General features: G+C 34.8%; 2 protein-coding genes across 2 annotated transcripts; one reads left to right on the forward strand and one right to left on the reverse strand.

The window, feature by feature from the left end:
- On the forward strand, positions 1-528 carry LOC139522626 (hepatitis A virus cellular receptor 1-like). The gene has a single exon (XM_071316092.1). The coding sequence runs from the start codon at positions 1-3 to the stop codon at positions 526-528; it is 528 nt and encodes a 175-aa protein (XP_071172193.1).
- Positions 529-1,761: 1,233 nt separating this feature from the next.
- On the reverse strand, positions 1,762-16,975 carry LOC139522706 (uncharacterized). Its single transcript, XM_071316177.1, has 2 exons — positions 16,885-16,975; positions 1,762-7,771 (listed from the first exon to the last, which is right to left on the reverse strand). The coding sequence occupies exon 2, from the start codon at positions 7,754-7,756 to the stop codon at positions 4,775-4,777; it is 2,982 nt and encodes a 993-aa protein (XP_071172278.1). The 5' UTR covers positions 7,757-7,771; positions 16,885-16,975; the 3' UTR covers positions 1,762-4,774.

A 16,975-nucleotide genomic window follows, 5' to 3' on the forward strand; every position in this document is an offset into this window, starting at 1 on the left:
ATGTGCTTCATTAAAAGTGCACTACCAACTACAAGGTTGTATGACATTTTAACTGAACTACCAACTACAAGGTTGTATGACATTTTAACTGAACTACCAACCACAAGGTTGTATGACATTTTAACTGAACTACCAACCACAAGGTTGTATGACATTTTAACTGAACTACCAACCACAAGGTTGTATGACATTTTAACTGAACTACCAACTACAAGGTTGTATGACATTTTAACTGAACTACCAACTACAAGGTTGTATGACATTTTAACTGAACTACCAACCACCAGGTTGTATGACATTTTAACTGAACTACCAACTACAAGTTTGTATGACATTTTAACTGAACTACCAACTACAACGTTGTATGACATTTTAACTGAACTACTAACCACAAGGTTGTATGAAATTTTAACCGAACTACCAACCACAAGGTTGTATGACATTTTAACTGAACTACCAACTACAAAGTTGTATGACATTTTAACTGAACTACCAACTACAAGCTTTAATAAGGTTTTGTGTCATTGAAATGAACAACCAACTACAAGATTTTGTGGCATTATAACTGGACAACCAAATAAAAGATTTTGTGGCATAAAAATTGAACTATACCAACTACAAGGTTTTGTGGCATAAAAATTGAACTATACCAACTACAAGGTTTTGTGGCATTACAAAGCGACAACCAACTGCAAGGTTATATAACATAATAGACAACTTTCGAGTTCATCCTTCACCGGATTATACGAGCCTTTATGATGTCATTTACCAGATAGAGGGGATCGCTTGTATCCCTGCACTATTTACGTTCATCAAGCGTCTTAGTGATCGTCATTGTGTGGGATAAACTAGAAATAATGGTTGTTCTGTAGGAACTTAATGACAATTCCCTAATGACATTAATGCTATTGTCAATTTTGAGAATTCAATTTGCCGAATAATTCGTACAATATAGAATTATAGTTTTCCAACCACTCGCTCAACATTAGAATGGAAGTGACGACGCCCCTAAACGCACAAATGACGTCTTATCGGGGCCTTTTATAGCTGACTATGCGGTATGGGCTTTGCTCATTGTTGAAGGCCGTACGGTGACCTATAGTTGTTAATGTCTGTGTCATTTTGGTCTTTTGTGGATAGTTGTCTCATTGGCAATCATACCACATCTTCTTTTTTATATATTCATTAAAACCAGAGTTTTTGACGGAAATGCATCGAACTCGAAAGTTGTCCATTACTAAAGCTATCAACTGTTTGTTTTTGGTATTTTTCCCTCAATGGTTTTTATCATAAGGTTGCTGGTTTTCTGTTATGAATTGTTTCCCATTTTATCATGTTTTGGGCTGGTATAACTTATTATACAGTATGGGTTTTACACATTGTTCAAGGCTGTACAGTGTTCTATAGACGTTGACATCATTGTTCTCTGTCCTCTGGTGGATAGTTTCATTTGAAATCATACCAAATAAATTGGTATGGCATGAAAACTGAACAATATCTATAAGAAAGTGTGGCATTAAAACTTAAGTGACTCAAAAATATGGTGTGGCATAAAAACTGAAGTAACATTTCAAATATGGTGTGGCATAATAACTGAACTACAATTTACAAGATTCTTTGACGTAAATACAGATCTGCTGAACTACAAAGTGATGTGGCACCAAAAGTGATCTACCAACTACAGGATAAGGCCATGTGTCATAAATACTTAATCATCATCTTAAATTGAGCATGGCATAAAAAATGAAAAATAATGCAATGAAATGATAAATAATTTAATTCTAAATTTTGAACAAAATATTTGATGTAAATTGTAGCAAGGTGGCAACTAGTCCAATTTTTTTTTATTAAACACTGATAACACAGTAATTATATAAATTACTACAAAATTCAATGCACCACATGAGCAGTTTGTATTTTTAAGTTAACTAACAATGTAGCACACAATTTGACTTTTTAAGTTAACTAACAATGAAGCACACAATTTGAATTTTTAAGTTAATTAACAATGTAACACACAATTTGATTTTTAAAGTTTACTAACAATGAAGCACTCAATTTGATTTTTTAAGTTAACTAACAATGTAGCACACAATTTGATTTTTTAAGTTAACTAACATTGTAGCACACAATTTGATTTTTTAAGTTAACTAACAATGTCGAACACAATTTGATTTTTTAAGTTAACAAACATTGTAGCACACAATTTGATTTTTTTAAGTTAACTAACAATGTAACACACAATTTGATTTTTTGAGTTAAATAACAATGAAGCACACAATTTGAATTGTTAAGTTAATTAACAATGAAGCACACAATTTGATTTTTTAAGTTAACTAACAATAAAGCACACAATTTGAATTTTTAAGTTAATTAACAATGTAACAAACAATTTGATTTTTTAAGTTAACTAAAAAAGAAGCACATAATTTGATTTTTTAAGTTAACTAACAATGTTGCACATAATTTGAATTTTTAAGTTAACTAACAATGTAACAACAATTTGATTTTTTAAGTTATCTAACAATGTAGCACACAATTTGATTTTTTAAGTTAACTAACAATGTAGCACATAATTTGAATTTTTAAGTTAACTAACAATGTAACAACAATTTGATTTTTTAAGTTATCTAACAATGTAGCACACAATTTGATTTTTTAAGTTAACTAACAATGTAGCACATAATTTGAATTTTTAAGTTAACTAACAATGTAACAACAATTTGATTTTTTAAGTTATCTAACAATGTAGCACACAATTTGATTTTTTAAGTTAATTAAAAATGAAGCACACAATTTGAATTTTTAAGTTAATTAACAATGTAGCAACAATTTGATTTTTAAGTGAACTAACAATGAAGCACACAATTTGAATTTTTAAGTTACTTAACAATGTAGCAACAATTTGATTTTTAAGTGAACTAACAATGAAGCACACAATTTGAATTTTTAAGTGAATTAACAATGTAACACAGAATTTGATTTTTTAAGTTAACTAACAATGTAGCACACAATTTGATTTTTTAAGTTAACTAACAATGTAACAACATTTTGATTTTTTAAGTTAACTAACAATGTAGCACACAATTTGATTTTTTAAGTTAATTAACAATGAAGCACACAATTTGAATTTTTAAGTTAATTAACAATGTAGCAACAATTTGATTTTTTAAAGTTAATTAACAATGAAGCACACAATTTGAATTTTTAAGTTAATTAACAATGAAGCACACAATTGGAATTTTTAAGTTACTGTAAATTCAGAAATTATTGCGAGGTTTTTATTATTGCAAACAATTTGACAGAGTTGTAAATGCAATAATTTAAACTCGCATTTTGAAATATTTTATATGCATTAAGCAGAATTTTTCTCAAAATCATAAAAATTAAAATTGCATTTAAGTCTAAAATGACAAAATCGCAATAATAAATGCAAGCAATAATTTCTGAATTTACAGTTATTAACAATGTAGCACACAATTTGAATTTTTAAGTTAATTAACAATGTAGAACACAATTTGAATTTCAGTTTGGAATTTTTAAGTTAATTAATATCAAGCACTTTAGCACACAATTTGTAATTTTAAGTTAACAACCAATGTAGCACACATTTTGTACCTATAAGTTTACTAACAATGTAAGATACCATATGTATGTTTAAGTTTAGTAACACACAAGTGGCACACAATTTGTATTTTAAAGTTAACTTATATACAATTTGTGTTTTTAAGTTTGTTAAAAGATAGTTAACAGTGTAGCACATAATTTGTAATTTTGAGTTAACTTACAAAGTAGCACACAACAATTTGTATTTTTGAAGAAAGTTGCACACAATTATTATTTTTAAAGAAAGTTGCACACCATTTGTATTTTTGAAAAAAGTTTCTATATAACATTATGAATTTTTTGAGAAAGTTGCACACAATTTTTTTTTTTTTTGAGAAAGTAATGCACACAATTTTTTTTTTTTTTTTAAGAAAGTTGCACACAATTCGTTTTTTTTTTTTTAAAGAAAGTTTCGCACAATTTGTGTTTTTTTTAAGAAAGTTGCACACAATTTGGGTTTTTTAGAAAGTTGAACACAATTTGATTTTATAAATAAACACCCACTGTAACATGATATATTTTAATAATGGAGTTTTGAATTGGTGTGTCAACAGAAACGTCTGGTGAAATATGTCCCACTTTAAAGCACTGTCATTTTACTGTTATTGAAGTAAAAGAATATCTTATTTCTAAATTCCTTGATCTATGACACAAGGTTCTACTTCACAGCAATGTATTAGCTAAATGGGAATAAGCAAACATTATGGCAATATAAGTTCAAATAATTAAACTGGTTTTTTTTTTTAATTTACACAAAATTGTTTTTTTAATGGGTTATTTACTGATAGTTTAATTAAATAATGTAAAAATTAGCCCAGAAAAAAACATGGCCCGTAGATAAATTATTGATTTGCAAGACAAAAAACTAAGCCTATATCTATACATGGGTCACATGTTAATCAATCAGCAATCTTCAAAAGTCCTGTCCATGGTTTAAAATTAAGATGCACCCAAAATGTTGAACTTTTTTTCTTTGTCATGTGTTGCTTACTGTTTCCTGTGAGACATATGTTATACTTATATATGTTTTAGCATGTTATAAATGACATTTTGAAAGTATTTTTAGAGCTTTTACCACATTTCCTTTAGCCTGTTTAGCAAATTACAACCAACTTAACCATGATCACAATGTTAACTGTCTGGTTATATATATATATATATATATATGTCAATCAGAGCATTCATTCTCATCACTTTCACCACTTTGATTACTTTGAACACTTTGATCACCTTGATCACCTTGATCACTTTGATCAGACTCCTGGTACAAACATTGATTAGATTCACTGAACAAATATTCTGTAAATTGATCAGATGTACGTTTGCCTCTCTTTTTATGCAAGTCTACCACCTTCTCTATGTGAGGTAAATGATGTCCTTGATAAGGTACACCACTGTTTATAATCACAGCAGAGGCTAGACATTGCAAGGATTGTGTACCCACGGGGCACAATGGTCTTGATGATGTCTGGGAATACCAGATGGGGGTTCTGTTGGCAGCATCTATACAGTCAGTGTGAGCACCAGATTCCAACAGTGCTTGGATTATATTCATTTGGTCAGTTTCACGCTCTGATCCAACACTCAACAAGATACGGTAAGCTAAATGAAGAGGTGTCATTCCATAGTCGTCCACGGTATTAGGATCTGCTCCTGAACTTAGTAATATCTGGACTAATTTCTGTGATCCTGAAACTTCTTTCTCTAAATCTTTGGCTTCTCTATCCATTACTACAGGGGTGACATAATGTAAGAGACTTTGTCCAACACAGTTCCTCAGGTCGTCACTCGCTACTCTTTTCATGAACTTTAAAAACTTTGTTCTCTGCTCTTCACTCTTGTCATAACTATCCAGTACCTTTAAAGCTACAAGCAGAGGTGCAATATCTGTGAACATTCTTTGTATCTTTGGTGTGCCTAAGTAGTGGAGGAAGAAACATTTACCAATTGCCATAAGCTCGTCAAACGTTAACTGCATACATTTTGTCTCTGTCAAAACAATGGATGTTAAGTTGGTAATGAACTTAGACAATGTCTCAGTCTTTGTATAATCTCTTACATTATAGGTTTCCTCTTGTGATATGTATCTCAAAAAGTATGGAAAGCTGTATGTGACAACAGAAACGAAATCTTTAATTTGATTGAGTTTGTAGTACTCTGTGGACAATGCTTCGAATGCCTTTAGCGTCTCATGAGAACCGTATCCTACGAGGCGCTCGTGTATTAATGCACCTTTTAACAGCATAGCCAAACGTGTATTAGTGTTCTTGTCCAACTTTTTACTGTTACATGTGTTCAGACAAGTAAGGTGAGATTTTATTGATTTTTCTGGTGGATTCACTGTAATAACAGGAGCATTACCACTTCTTATCAATTTTTCCTGCCATTTTTTTACCAACTTGATAGTTATCCTGGCATTCTCAGCCATATCCAGGTAAACAAACTCCATGCTGACATTAGAATCACCTTCAAATGGATTCAGTAATTTCTTAGCCATTAAAGTTTTTACTTGAAATTCTTTTTCCCAAGGTGAAATATTAATTGGATTTTGGATGATCTCTACTTTCATGATTTTCTTTGTTCTATTTGAAACTTTCTGTTGCCTTATTTTGTCTGCATTATTCCAGCAACTCATAGCATCTTTATAGTACCCAAATTTGGCATAATAAGCCCCAGCAGCTTCTAATGCGTCAAACTTGGGTTGAAACGGAACCTTATGTTTATTTAGACATGTATGTAATAACCTCCTCCCGCCACTCGCTAAAAATACAACTGGATGTACATACTCATAGTTACCAGGATCATCAAGACAAACTGCATTGTTTGTAGTCTGGTCAACACTGCAAGACTTAAGAACAGTATCTATATTTGTTTCAATACAATCGGACATGCCCTCTGATGGAAGACGTACAGGGTAATATTTGATAATGTTGGCGTTATTGATATCTGACCCGTCACTTCTACCGAGGCGACGTAGTAAATGACTTGAGATCTTACATTTTCTAATCAAATCCTTATGAAGAAGTTCGTAACCTAACAAAGTCATACCTTGATCGTTCTTTAAACTGGCTATGTTAGGTACTTTGGCAAGTAATAATGGCAGACAAGCTTCATACAATTCTTCTGCCATGTTGATTATTATCAAGTTGCTACTCTCTTCTGGAAGCACAGCTTTAAATATGTCATAAAGTTGGCTCTCAGAACATTTCTCAACAGCTCCATAATCAATCAACATTTTCACAATTTCAAGTTTTGGACAAAATGGCGCAGGAATGTTTTCATTCTTCTTGTTTTCAACATCAGTGTTATCACAACTCTCTTTTTCCTCCTCCTCATCATCGGTATCATCATCATCAGTTTTGTTCTTATCAGAACCCTCTTTAGTTTTGTTCTCATCTCCATCATCATCTTCATCTTCATCATCATCATCCTCGACTTCTTCATAACCAAATGTTGGCCATGGTGCATAAGAAAAGATCTTCATTGAAAACATTAAAAGATTACAGTTACCCACATTTGTTGCAGGATCAGCTTTGTTTTCCAGTAAGTAGCGAACCAAGTCTTCCTCCTGGTTAGATATTGCCCACAACATTGGTTTACCATCCCCATCATTACCATTGACGTCAGCCTCGCAGTTCTCCACCAGAAACTTGACCAGTTCCAGATTTCCGATCTTACAAGCCAATGACAACGGGACGTGATCATTATGATGTTTGCCTGTAACTTTCATCAATTCCTTTCTCTGTTCTTTAGAACAAACACTTAATACAGCCATTATATACCTTTCAGCATCGGTAATGACCCTCGATTTATCCTTCAATTCTTTGGACTTTTTTAGTTTCTCTTTTGAATGTTTTCCAAGAAGCATTGTTTCTAAGTACATCTTCACTTCTTCAGATTTACTCGGTGGTTTTGTAGATAAGACTAAATCATGAATTATGCTTTCAATAGATTTAAAAAATTCTGATTTAACTCCATCCCCATAATTAAATGTCTTTTGGAGATTTTCGTTGCTAATATTTTGACAACCATCGTTCTGTGAGTCAGGGTGATAGCAATTACTGTTAATATCAACATTTAAACGACGTCTTTTAGAGCATTTTTCGTATGAAGATGTTTCCTCGAAACAGGAGTCGCTTGTAGAATCCATAGCCGTTCATTCAATCTAGAAAATAAACAAAACTATAACTAAAACAACTTACAAATAAAATGATACATGTAAACCAAGTTTAATGCATGTATGATCCATTAAACAAATGTAAATCTTAAAGAGTTGAAACTGAAACACCCAGATTATTGATCAGTTTCCTCACCATACAGCTTACAGTACTTAAACAATATTGATGTTGCCTTAGCTGGAATGCAATCATAATATTATTTCCACTCAACTTTTTATGGATCCTTTATGCAAACTTAAAATTGATGTATTTATGATCTTAAATGCCCGTTATGTTTGAAATTAATGTTTGGTAGCCCAAGAAGTTTATGATGTCAATACTATGATAGCCCTTTTTAATGAAGGTCAGACTAAATCTGATTGGTCAGTCATTTTATTTCATGATTACAAATTTATTAATAAAAAGGAACAAGAGAAAACAGATAAACAATCTCCATGGAAATGTGGTTAGCCAATGCTAATTATATAATGCAACTGCATACCAAATATTAGTGGTTCCCCATAAACTGACATATCACAAACTGATAAATAGGTCAATAGATTTATAACTGAGGGGGCAGGGCAAAATAATCTCCATGGTAATGAGATGTGTCAATACTAATACGACAGCATACGAAATATCATTGACTTGCCTCTAGTGGTTCACCATAAACTAGACCTAATCACAAACTAATACATTGTTGACGCTGCCGACGCCGGAAACATCATACCTATGCCAATGATGTCTATAGCTTTTTGACTCTGTCTAGCAAGACAAAAAAACGAGAATTTTGTCACAGAATCATTTCACATTAATTCCAAGTTTTTAACAATTTACTTCACCAAGGACAAGGGTCAAGGTGCAGACTGATGTCTTCTTCACCAAGGATGAGGGTCAAGGTGCATACTAATGTGTACTTCACCCAGGATGAGGGTTGAGGTGCATACTGATGTGTACTTCACCAAGGACGAGGGTTTGGGTGCAGACTGATGTGTACTTCACAAAGGATGAGGGTCAAGGTGCAGACTGATGTGTTCTTCACCAAGGATGGAGTTGAGGTGCAGACTGATAAGTACTTCACCAAGGACTAGGGTTGAGGTGCAGACTGATGTGTACTTCAAAAGGGATGAGGGTCAAGGTGCAGACTGATATGTACTTCACCAAGGATGAGGGCAGAGGTGCATACTGATGTGTTCTTCAACCAGGATGAGGGTCAAGGTGCATACTGATGTGTACTTCACCCAGGATGAGGGTTGAGGTGCATACTGATGTGTACTTCACCAAGGATGAGGGTTAAGGTTCATACTGATGTGTACTTCACCCAGAATGAGGGTTGAGGTGCATACTGATGTGTACTTCACCAAGGATGAGGGTTGAGGTGCATACTAATGTGTACTTCACCCAGAACCAGGGTGCAGACTGACGTGTACTACACCAAGGACAAGGGTCAAGGTGCAGACTGATGTGTTCTTCACCAAGGATGAGGGTCAAGGTGCATACTTATATGTACTTCACCCAGGATGAGGGTTGAGGTGCATACCGATGTGTACTTCACCAAGGACTAGGGTTGAGGTGCAGACTGATGTGTACTTCACTCAGGATGAGGGTTGAGGTGCAGACTGATGTGTACTTCACCAAGGAGGGTTGAGGTGCATACTGATGTGTTCTTCAACCAGGATGAGGGTCAAGGTGCAGACTGATGTGTACTTCACCCAAGGATGAGGGTTGAGGTGCATACTGATGTGTACTGCCCCATACATGAGGGTTTAGGTGCATACTGATGTGTATTTCACCAAGGATGAGGGTTGTAGTGCAGACTGATGTGAACTTCACCAAGGATGGGGGTTAAGTTGCATACTGATGTGTACTTAACCTAGGATGAGGGTCAAAGTGCAGACTGGTGTGTACTGCACCATGGATGAGAGTTGAGGTGCATACTGATGTGTACTTCACCAAGGACGAGGGTTTGGGTGCAGACTGATGTGTTCTTCACCAAGGATAGAGTTGAGGTGCATACTGATATGTACTTCACCAAGGACTGGGGTTGAGGTGCATACTAATATGTACTTCACCAAGGACTAGGGTTGAGGTGCAGACTGATGTGTACTTCACAAGGGATGAGGGTCAAGGTGCAAACTGATGTGTACTTAACCTAGGATAAGGGGTTAGGTGTATACTTATATGTACTTCACCCAGGATGAGGGTCAAGGTGCAGACTGATGTGTACTTCACCAAGGATGAGAGCCAAGGTGCATACTGATGTATTCTTCCCCCAGGATGAGGGTCAAGGTGCATACTGATGTGTACTTCACCCAGGATGAGGGTTGAGGTGCAGACTGATGTGTACTTCACCAAGGAGGGTTGAGGTGCATACTGATGTGTACTTCACCCAGGGTGAGGGTTGAGGTGCAGACTGATGTGTACTTCACCAAGAAGGGTTGAGGTGCATACTGATATGTACTTCATCAAGGACTAGGGTTGAGGTGCATACTGATATGTACTTCATCAAGGACTAGGGTTGAGGTGCAGACTGATGTGTACTTCACAAGGGATGAGGGTCAAGGTGCAAACTGATATGTACTTCACCCAGGCTGAGGGTTGAGGGGCATACTTATATGTACTTCACCCAGGATGAGGGTCAAGGTGCAGACTGATGTGTACTTCACCAAGGATGAGGGCAGAGGTGCATACTGATGTGTTCTTCACCCAGGATGAGGGTCAAGGTGCATACTGATGTTTACTTCATCCAGGATGAGGGTTGAGGTGCATACTGATGTGTACTTCACCCAGGATGAGGGTTGAGGTGCAGACTTATGTGTACTTCACCAAGGAGGGTTGAGGTGCATACTGATGTGTACTTTACCAAGGAGGAGGGTCAAGGTGCAGACTGATGTGTAATTCACCCAAGGATGTGGGTTGAGGTGCATACTGATGTGTACTGCCCCATGCATGAGGGTTTAGGTGCATACTGATTTGTACTTCACCAAGGATGAGGGTTGTAGTGCATACTGATGTGTACTTAACCTAGGATGAGGGTTAAGGTGCAGACTGATGTATACTGCACCATGGATGAGGGTTGAGGTGAATACTGATGTGTACTTCAGACAGGATGAGGGTCAAGGTGCAGACTTATGTGTACTTCACCAAGGATGAGGGTTGAGTTGCATACTGATGTGTACTTCACCAAGGATGAGGGTCAAGGTGCAGACTGATGTGTACTTAACCTAGGATGAGGGTCAAGGTGCAGACTGATGTGTACTGCACCATGGATGAGGGTTGAGGTGAATACTGATGTGTACTTCACACAGGATGATTGTTGTGGTGCAGACTTATATGTACTTCACCAAGGATGAGGGTGGAGTTGCATACTGATATGTACTGCACCTAGGATGAGGGTCAAGGTGCAGACTGATGTGTACTTCACCCAAAAGAGGGTCAAGGTGCAGACTGATGTATACTTCACCAAGGATGAGGGTCAAGGTGCATACTGATTTGTACTTCACCCAAGGATGAGGGTCAAGGTGCAGACTGATGTGTACTTCACCTAGGATGAGGGTCAAGGTGCAGGCTGATGTGTACTTCACCCAAAAGAGGGTCAAGGTGCATACTGATTTGTACTTCACCAAGGATGAGGGTCATGGTGCATACTGATTTGTACTTCACCAAGGATGAGGGTCAAGGTGCATACTGATATGTACTTCACCAAGGATAAGGATAGAGGTGCATACTGATATGTACTTCACCAAGGATGAGGGTTGAGGTGCATACTGATGTGTACTTCACCAAGGATGAGGGTTGAGGTGCATACTGGTATGCACTGCACCAATGATGATAGAGGTGCATACTGAGTGATGTGTACTTCACCAAGGATGAGGGTTGAGGTGCATACAGGTATGTACTGCACCAAAGATGAGGAAAGAGGTGCACACTGATGTGTACTTCACCAAGGATGAGGGTTGAGGTGCATACTTATATGTACTAAACCAAGGATTAGGGTCAAGGTGCAGACTGTTGTGTACTTCACCAAGGATGAGGGTTGAGGTGCATACTGATTTGTACTTCACCAAGGATGAGGGTTGAGGTGCATACAGGTATGTACTGCACCAAGGATGAGGAAAGGGTGGGGGGGGGCACTGATGTGTACTTCACCGAGGATGAGGGTCAAGAATCAGACTGATGTCTACTTCACAAAGGATGAGGGTTGAGGTGCATACTGATGTGTACTTCACCTAGGATGAGGATAGAGGTGCATACTGATGTGTACTTCACCAAGGATGAGGGTTGAGGTGCATACTTATATGTACTTCACCTAGAATAAGGGTCAAGGTGCAGACTGATCTGTACTTCACCCAGGGATGAGGCTCAAGGTGCATACTGATGTGTACTTCACCTAGGATGAGGATAGAGGCGCATACTGATGTGTACTTCACCAAGGATGAAGGTTTAGGTGCATACTGATATGTACTTCACCTAGGATGAGGTACAAGGTGCAGACTGATGTGTACTTCCCCTAGGATTAGGGTTGTGGTGCATACAGATGTGTATTTCACTAAGGATGATGTGCAGACAGTTGTTTACTTCACCAAGGGAGAGGATTGAGGTGATGAGTGTTTCACCCAGGATGAATTTTAAGGATCATACTAATGTGTACTTCACCAATGATTAGGATGAAGGAGCATACTGATGTGTACTTCACTGAAGATGGGGTTCCAGGTGTATTCTGATGTGAATCTTCACAAAGGATGAGGATTTAGGTGCATATACTGATAGTATATATACTTCACCCAGGATAAGGGTAGAGGTGCTAATGATGTGAATCTTCACGAAGGATGAAGATTTATGCGCATACTGAGGTGCAATTCACCCAGTATGAGGGTCAAGGTTCTAAATAAAAATCTGGCAAGAATTTTTCCTGGGAGAGTTCAAACTAGACGCAGGGGACAAAGAGGGACCCTATCCACAAGCACTTGTTGATTAGAAAAGCTCACTAGATCTTGTGTTTATGTAGTTTATTGAATATTGACCTTAAACAAAACTTTGAAAAAATATACTGTGTTTTTTTTCTAATCTATTTATTCTGTATGTTTCTGGTCTCCAAAATTAACAGGGCGATAATAAAACAGTTTTACAAGACTTGTTTGACTCTCATATAAACATATTTTATATCAAACAACTTTAAATGAAATATTGTCAGAAATGGGTGGAATCAGAAAAAATGAAGCAAAAGTGTGACATGGGGGGTCCAATTTCAAACTTAATATTTTGTATTTCTTTTTGTCTTGCCCTATTACCAATACTTTAAATTTTATAATTCCAAAGTTTCAGGCCGAACGAAACAGACACATTGAATAATCTTAAATTTTAATAGCATACATCTCAAAAATATTTAACAGAAACCATACTACTTAAAAACAAGTTTGGTAATAAAACAGTCAAGAAAACATTGCTCAGACCTTTTCCAAATGAAAGTCAATATAAAAAGGAAAATTTTAAAACCAAAATTTCCATCTTTTCTGCTAAATCATATAATAACAATCAAATTGAATAGCTTAATTTGAAAAAAATAATAGTAACTAGTGATTGAAGTTTTTGCCAATAAAAAGAATCTTAATATATTTCAGTTACATTAGTAAACTTTGAAAGCCCGGAGATTTTGTGATCATTTGCAAAAAAACAAAATGTCATTTCATTGTACCGTTTTAATGTAATTGTATGTAGAAAAAGCCTTCTATTTTCAGTATTTTGTCACACTCCTGACATATTTTATAAAGATTGAAAAATGCTTTAAACTTTCACAAAAAATCACTAAACACATTGCTATATCATTGATTTCAATTTCTGATATCTTTACCCATAGAACAGGACTTTCTTTTTAGGACCTTTTAAAAAAAACACAAAGAGAGGCACCCCAAAATGTCAGGAGTGTGACAACTGTCTTTTAACATCTACCAAAGAATACAAAGGACTTAAATGTTTTATTTTTTTTATTTTTCAGAAGTGGCTATTCCAAAGAGAAGAAAAAAAATCATTACCACTGTGATATGTTTATATCATAGATGTGGGAGTGCATTATATATGTCAGGAGTGCATACCTGCCAACTTTTCAAAATGCGCATGGGGTTTTTACGTGCAAGATGGCTCTTATAGTTCTACAAATTTTCAAGGGGGTCTTCGAGTATATTTTAATGTTGTGTTTTGGCTTCTTCATACTTTTACAAGAATATTGCCATTGTAAATTAATTATTTTGTTTAAAACTGTGGACAAAATTTCTCTTTTAAAATTTCCTTTTGGAAGCCTCCATGGGGGAAATCCCCCACAAATAGGGACTGTTGGCAGGTATGGGAGTGTGACGCTTTTTTAAGGCATTTTCTGTCAATTCATAATTTCACAAGAACAAGTTCCACAAGTTTCTTTGTGTAAGAAATGTTAAAACCAAGTAATATTCATATCATTTACCTCTTAAATGTGTTATTTATCATGATTGTTTTGGCACAATCAGTTTTAATTAGTCATTTTTCTATTTTTTGTGCACTGAGTAATGCAAATTTATCAAAGGAAATAAGTGTGTACAACTATAATATCATATAGGAAAGTGAGGAAATGAATTTTGTACAAAATAGAACAATTATTTTGATTTAAAATGGTATATTTAAAGATGTTTCAAGGATTAACCATTCAGATGTAATTCGTCACACTCCTGACATGAATTTAACAATTTAAGAAAAATATGAAAATTAGCTTTATTTTTAGGACAGATAATTGAAAGACAGCTAGTAAAATGAAGAAACTTTTGGTAAACCTTCCATTCCTTAAAACATCTACCAGATTTGCTGAAATAAGCAGGGCAAAATTTTCTAGAAGAAATGATTCAAAGAAAGAGACTTCGAATGAGAGAACTCGCAAATACTGGCTGAATCTGAAATTAAAAATTGATCAGCGGAAGTTAGACCATCTTAAAATAAAAACCTATAAAACCAAGCTAACAAAAAAAAGCTTAAAGAAAGAAGAACTTCAAATTCCAAATTTTATAAACAATATAAAGAAAAACAAAGGCAGTGGCAGAGAAACAGTAGAAAAAAAGGAAGAAAGATAAAAAAGAAGTTGGGTTGAATCAAGGACTTAGAATCGAACAAAAACAGCTCAAAAATTAAAATGAGAACAGATCTGTGACTGTGTCAGATTCCAGATCTACAGTGAGAAAACCTGCACAACAAACAAGAAAACAATTGCCACAAAACAAAAATGCTTATAAATGATCCCTTCTAGAAGGCCCTTCTGGGTGTAGCATTTTTTATGATGTGTTTCAAAGAACTCGTCCAAGCATTTGGGTTTTGTGGCAGTTGTTTTCTTGTGTGTTGTGCAGGTTTTCTCACTGTAGATCTGGAATCTGACACAGTTACAGATCTGTTCTCATTTGAATTTTTGAGCTGTTTTTGTTCGATTCTAAGTCCTTATTCAACCCAACTTCTTTTTTATCTTTCTTCCTTTTTTTCTACTGTTTTTCTGCTACTGCCTTTGTTTTTCTTTATATTGTTTATCAAATTTGGAATTCAAAGTTCTTCTTTCTTTAAGCCTTTTTTTGTTAGCATGGTTTTGTAGTTTTTTATTTTGTTTAAGATTGTCCAACTTCCTCTGATAATTTTTTAATTTTATATTCAGCCAATATTTGCGGGTTTTCTCTTTCCAAGTCTCTTTCTTTGAATCATTTCTTCCAGATAATTTTGCCTGGCTTATGTCAGCAAGTCTAGTGGATGTTTTAAGGAATGGAAGATTTACCAAAAGTTTCTAAATTACTAGCTGTCTTTCAACTATCTGTCCTAAAAATAAAGCTAATTTTCATATTTTTCTTAAATTGTTAAATTCATGTCAGGAGTGTGACGAATTACATCTGAATGGTTAATCCTTGAAACATCTTTAAATATACCATTTAAATTCAAAATGATTGTTCTATTTTGTACAAAATTCATTTCCTCACTTTCCTATATGATTTTATAGTTGTACACACTTATTTCCTTTGATAAATTTGCATTACTGTGCACAAAAAATAGAAAAATGACTAATTAAAACTTATTGTGTCAAAACAATCATGATAAATAACACATTTAAGAGGTAAATGATAGGAATATAACTTTGTTTTAACATTTCTAACACAAAGAAACCTGTTGAACTTGTCCTTGTGAAATTATGAATTGACAGAAAATGCCTTAAAAAAAGCGTCACACTCCTGACATATATAATGCACTCCCACATCTATGATATAAACATATCACAGTTGTAATAATTTTTTTTCTTCTTTTTGGAATAGCCACTACTGAAAAATAAAGAAGAAGAACATATTTAAGTCCTATGTATTCTTTGGTACATGTTTAAAGACAGTTGTCACACTCCTGACATTTTTGGGTGCTTGTATAGAAGTTAATCCAATATGTGAATTATGCACCTCAGGATGTCTGTATAGCCTTTTATGGATAGCATATACATGTATACAATAAATACTTACCAGTTTTACACACAAATACTCCTTTAAAATACAACCATAACACTTTAATTTAGAAATTATCAAATTTTGCCAATATTAATTTTTGGTACATACCTTTTCACAATGTATATTTATTTACATAATATTTGTGCAATGATAACATTAATCTATAATCTACAAAACCTAGTATTGAAGAATGATTATAAACCATCTTCATATACATGCATTCATCATAATAATTTTTACTCAACATGTAAATTATTAAAAAAAAATCCTGTCACACAAAAAGCGTCACACTCCTGACAAATTTGACATGTTTTTTTAATAAAACTTTTGGCTGGTACAAGATATCTAAATGAAATTTGGCTGCAAGTTAGCTGGTATTGAACTTGTTGGTTTGACATTTAATTTACTTTCCTAAATATAATGGGGGAAACAATATGCCACAATATGTTAAAATCTTCATTTTTTCTGATTCCACCCAAATGTTCTTTAGCTGATTTCTGCCTGGTTTTAGACTAAGTGTTTACTTTTGTTGTTATAGTAAATTGACATGTTGTACTTAAAGGATTTGTTTATTCCTGATTTCTTATGATATAATATTTGTTATTGCATTTTGATGTCAGTCTTTTTTCACCTACCCAAAGAAAACTCGTCAATTTGGTCTGTATTTCATTTGACTTCTTGTAATTTGTTTTTTAAAAATCTGTGAACATTAATCAGCGGGAAAAG

This window comes from Mytilus edulis, chromosome 5 (genome assembly GCF_963676685.1).
Source record: "Mytilus edulis chromosome 5, xbMytEdul2.2, whole genome shotgun sequence".
NCBI lineage: Eukaryota > Metazoa > Mollusca > Bivalvia > Mytilida > Mytilidae > Mytilus > Mytilus edulis.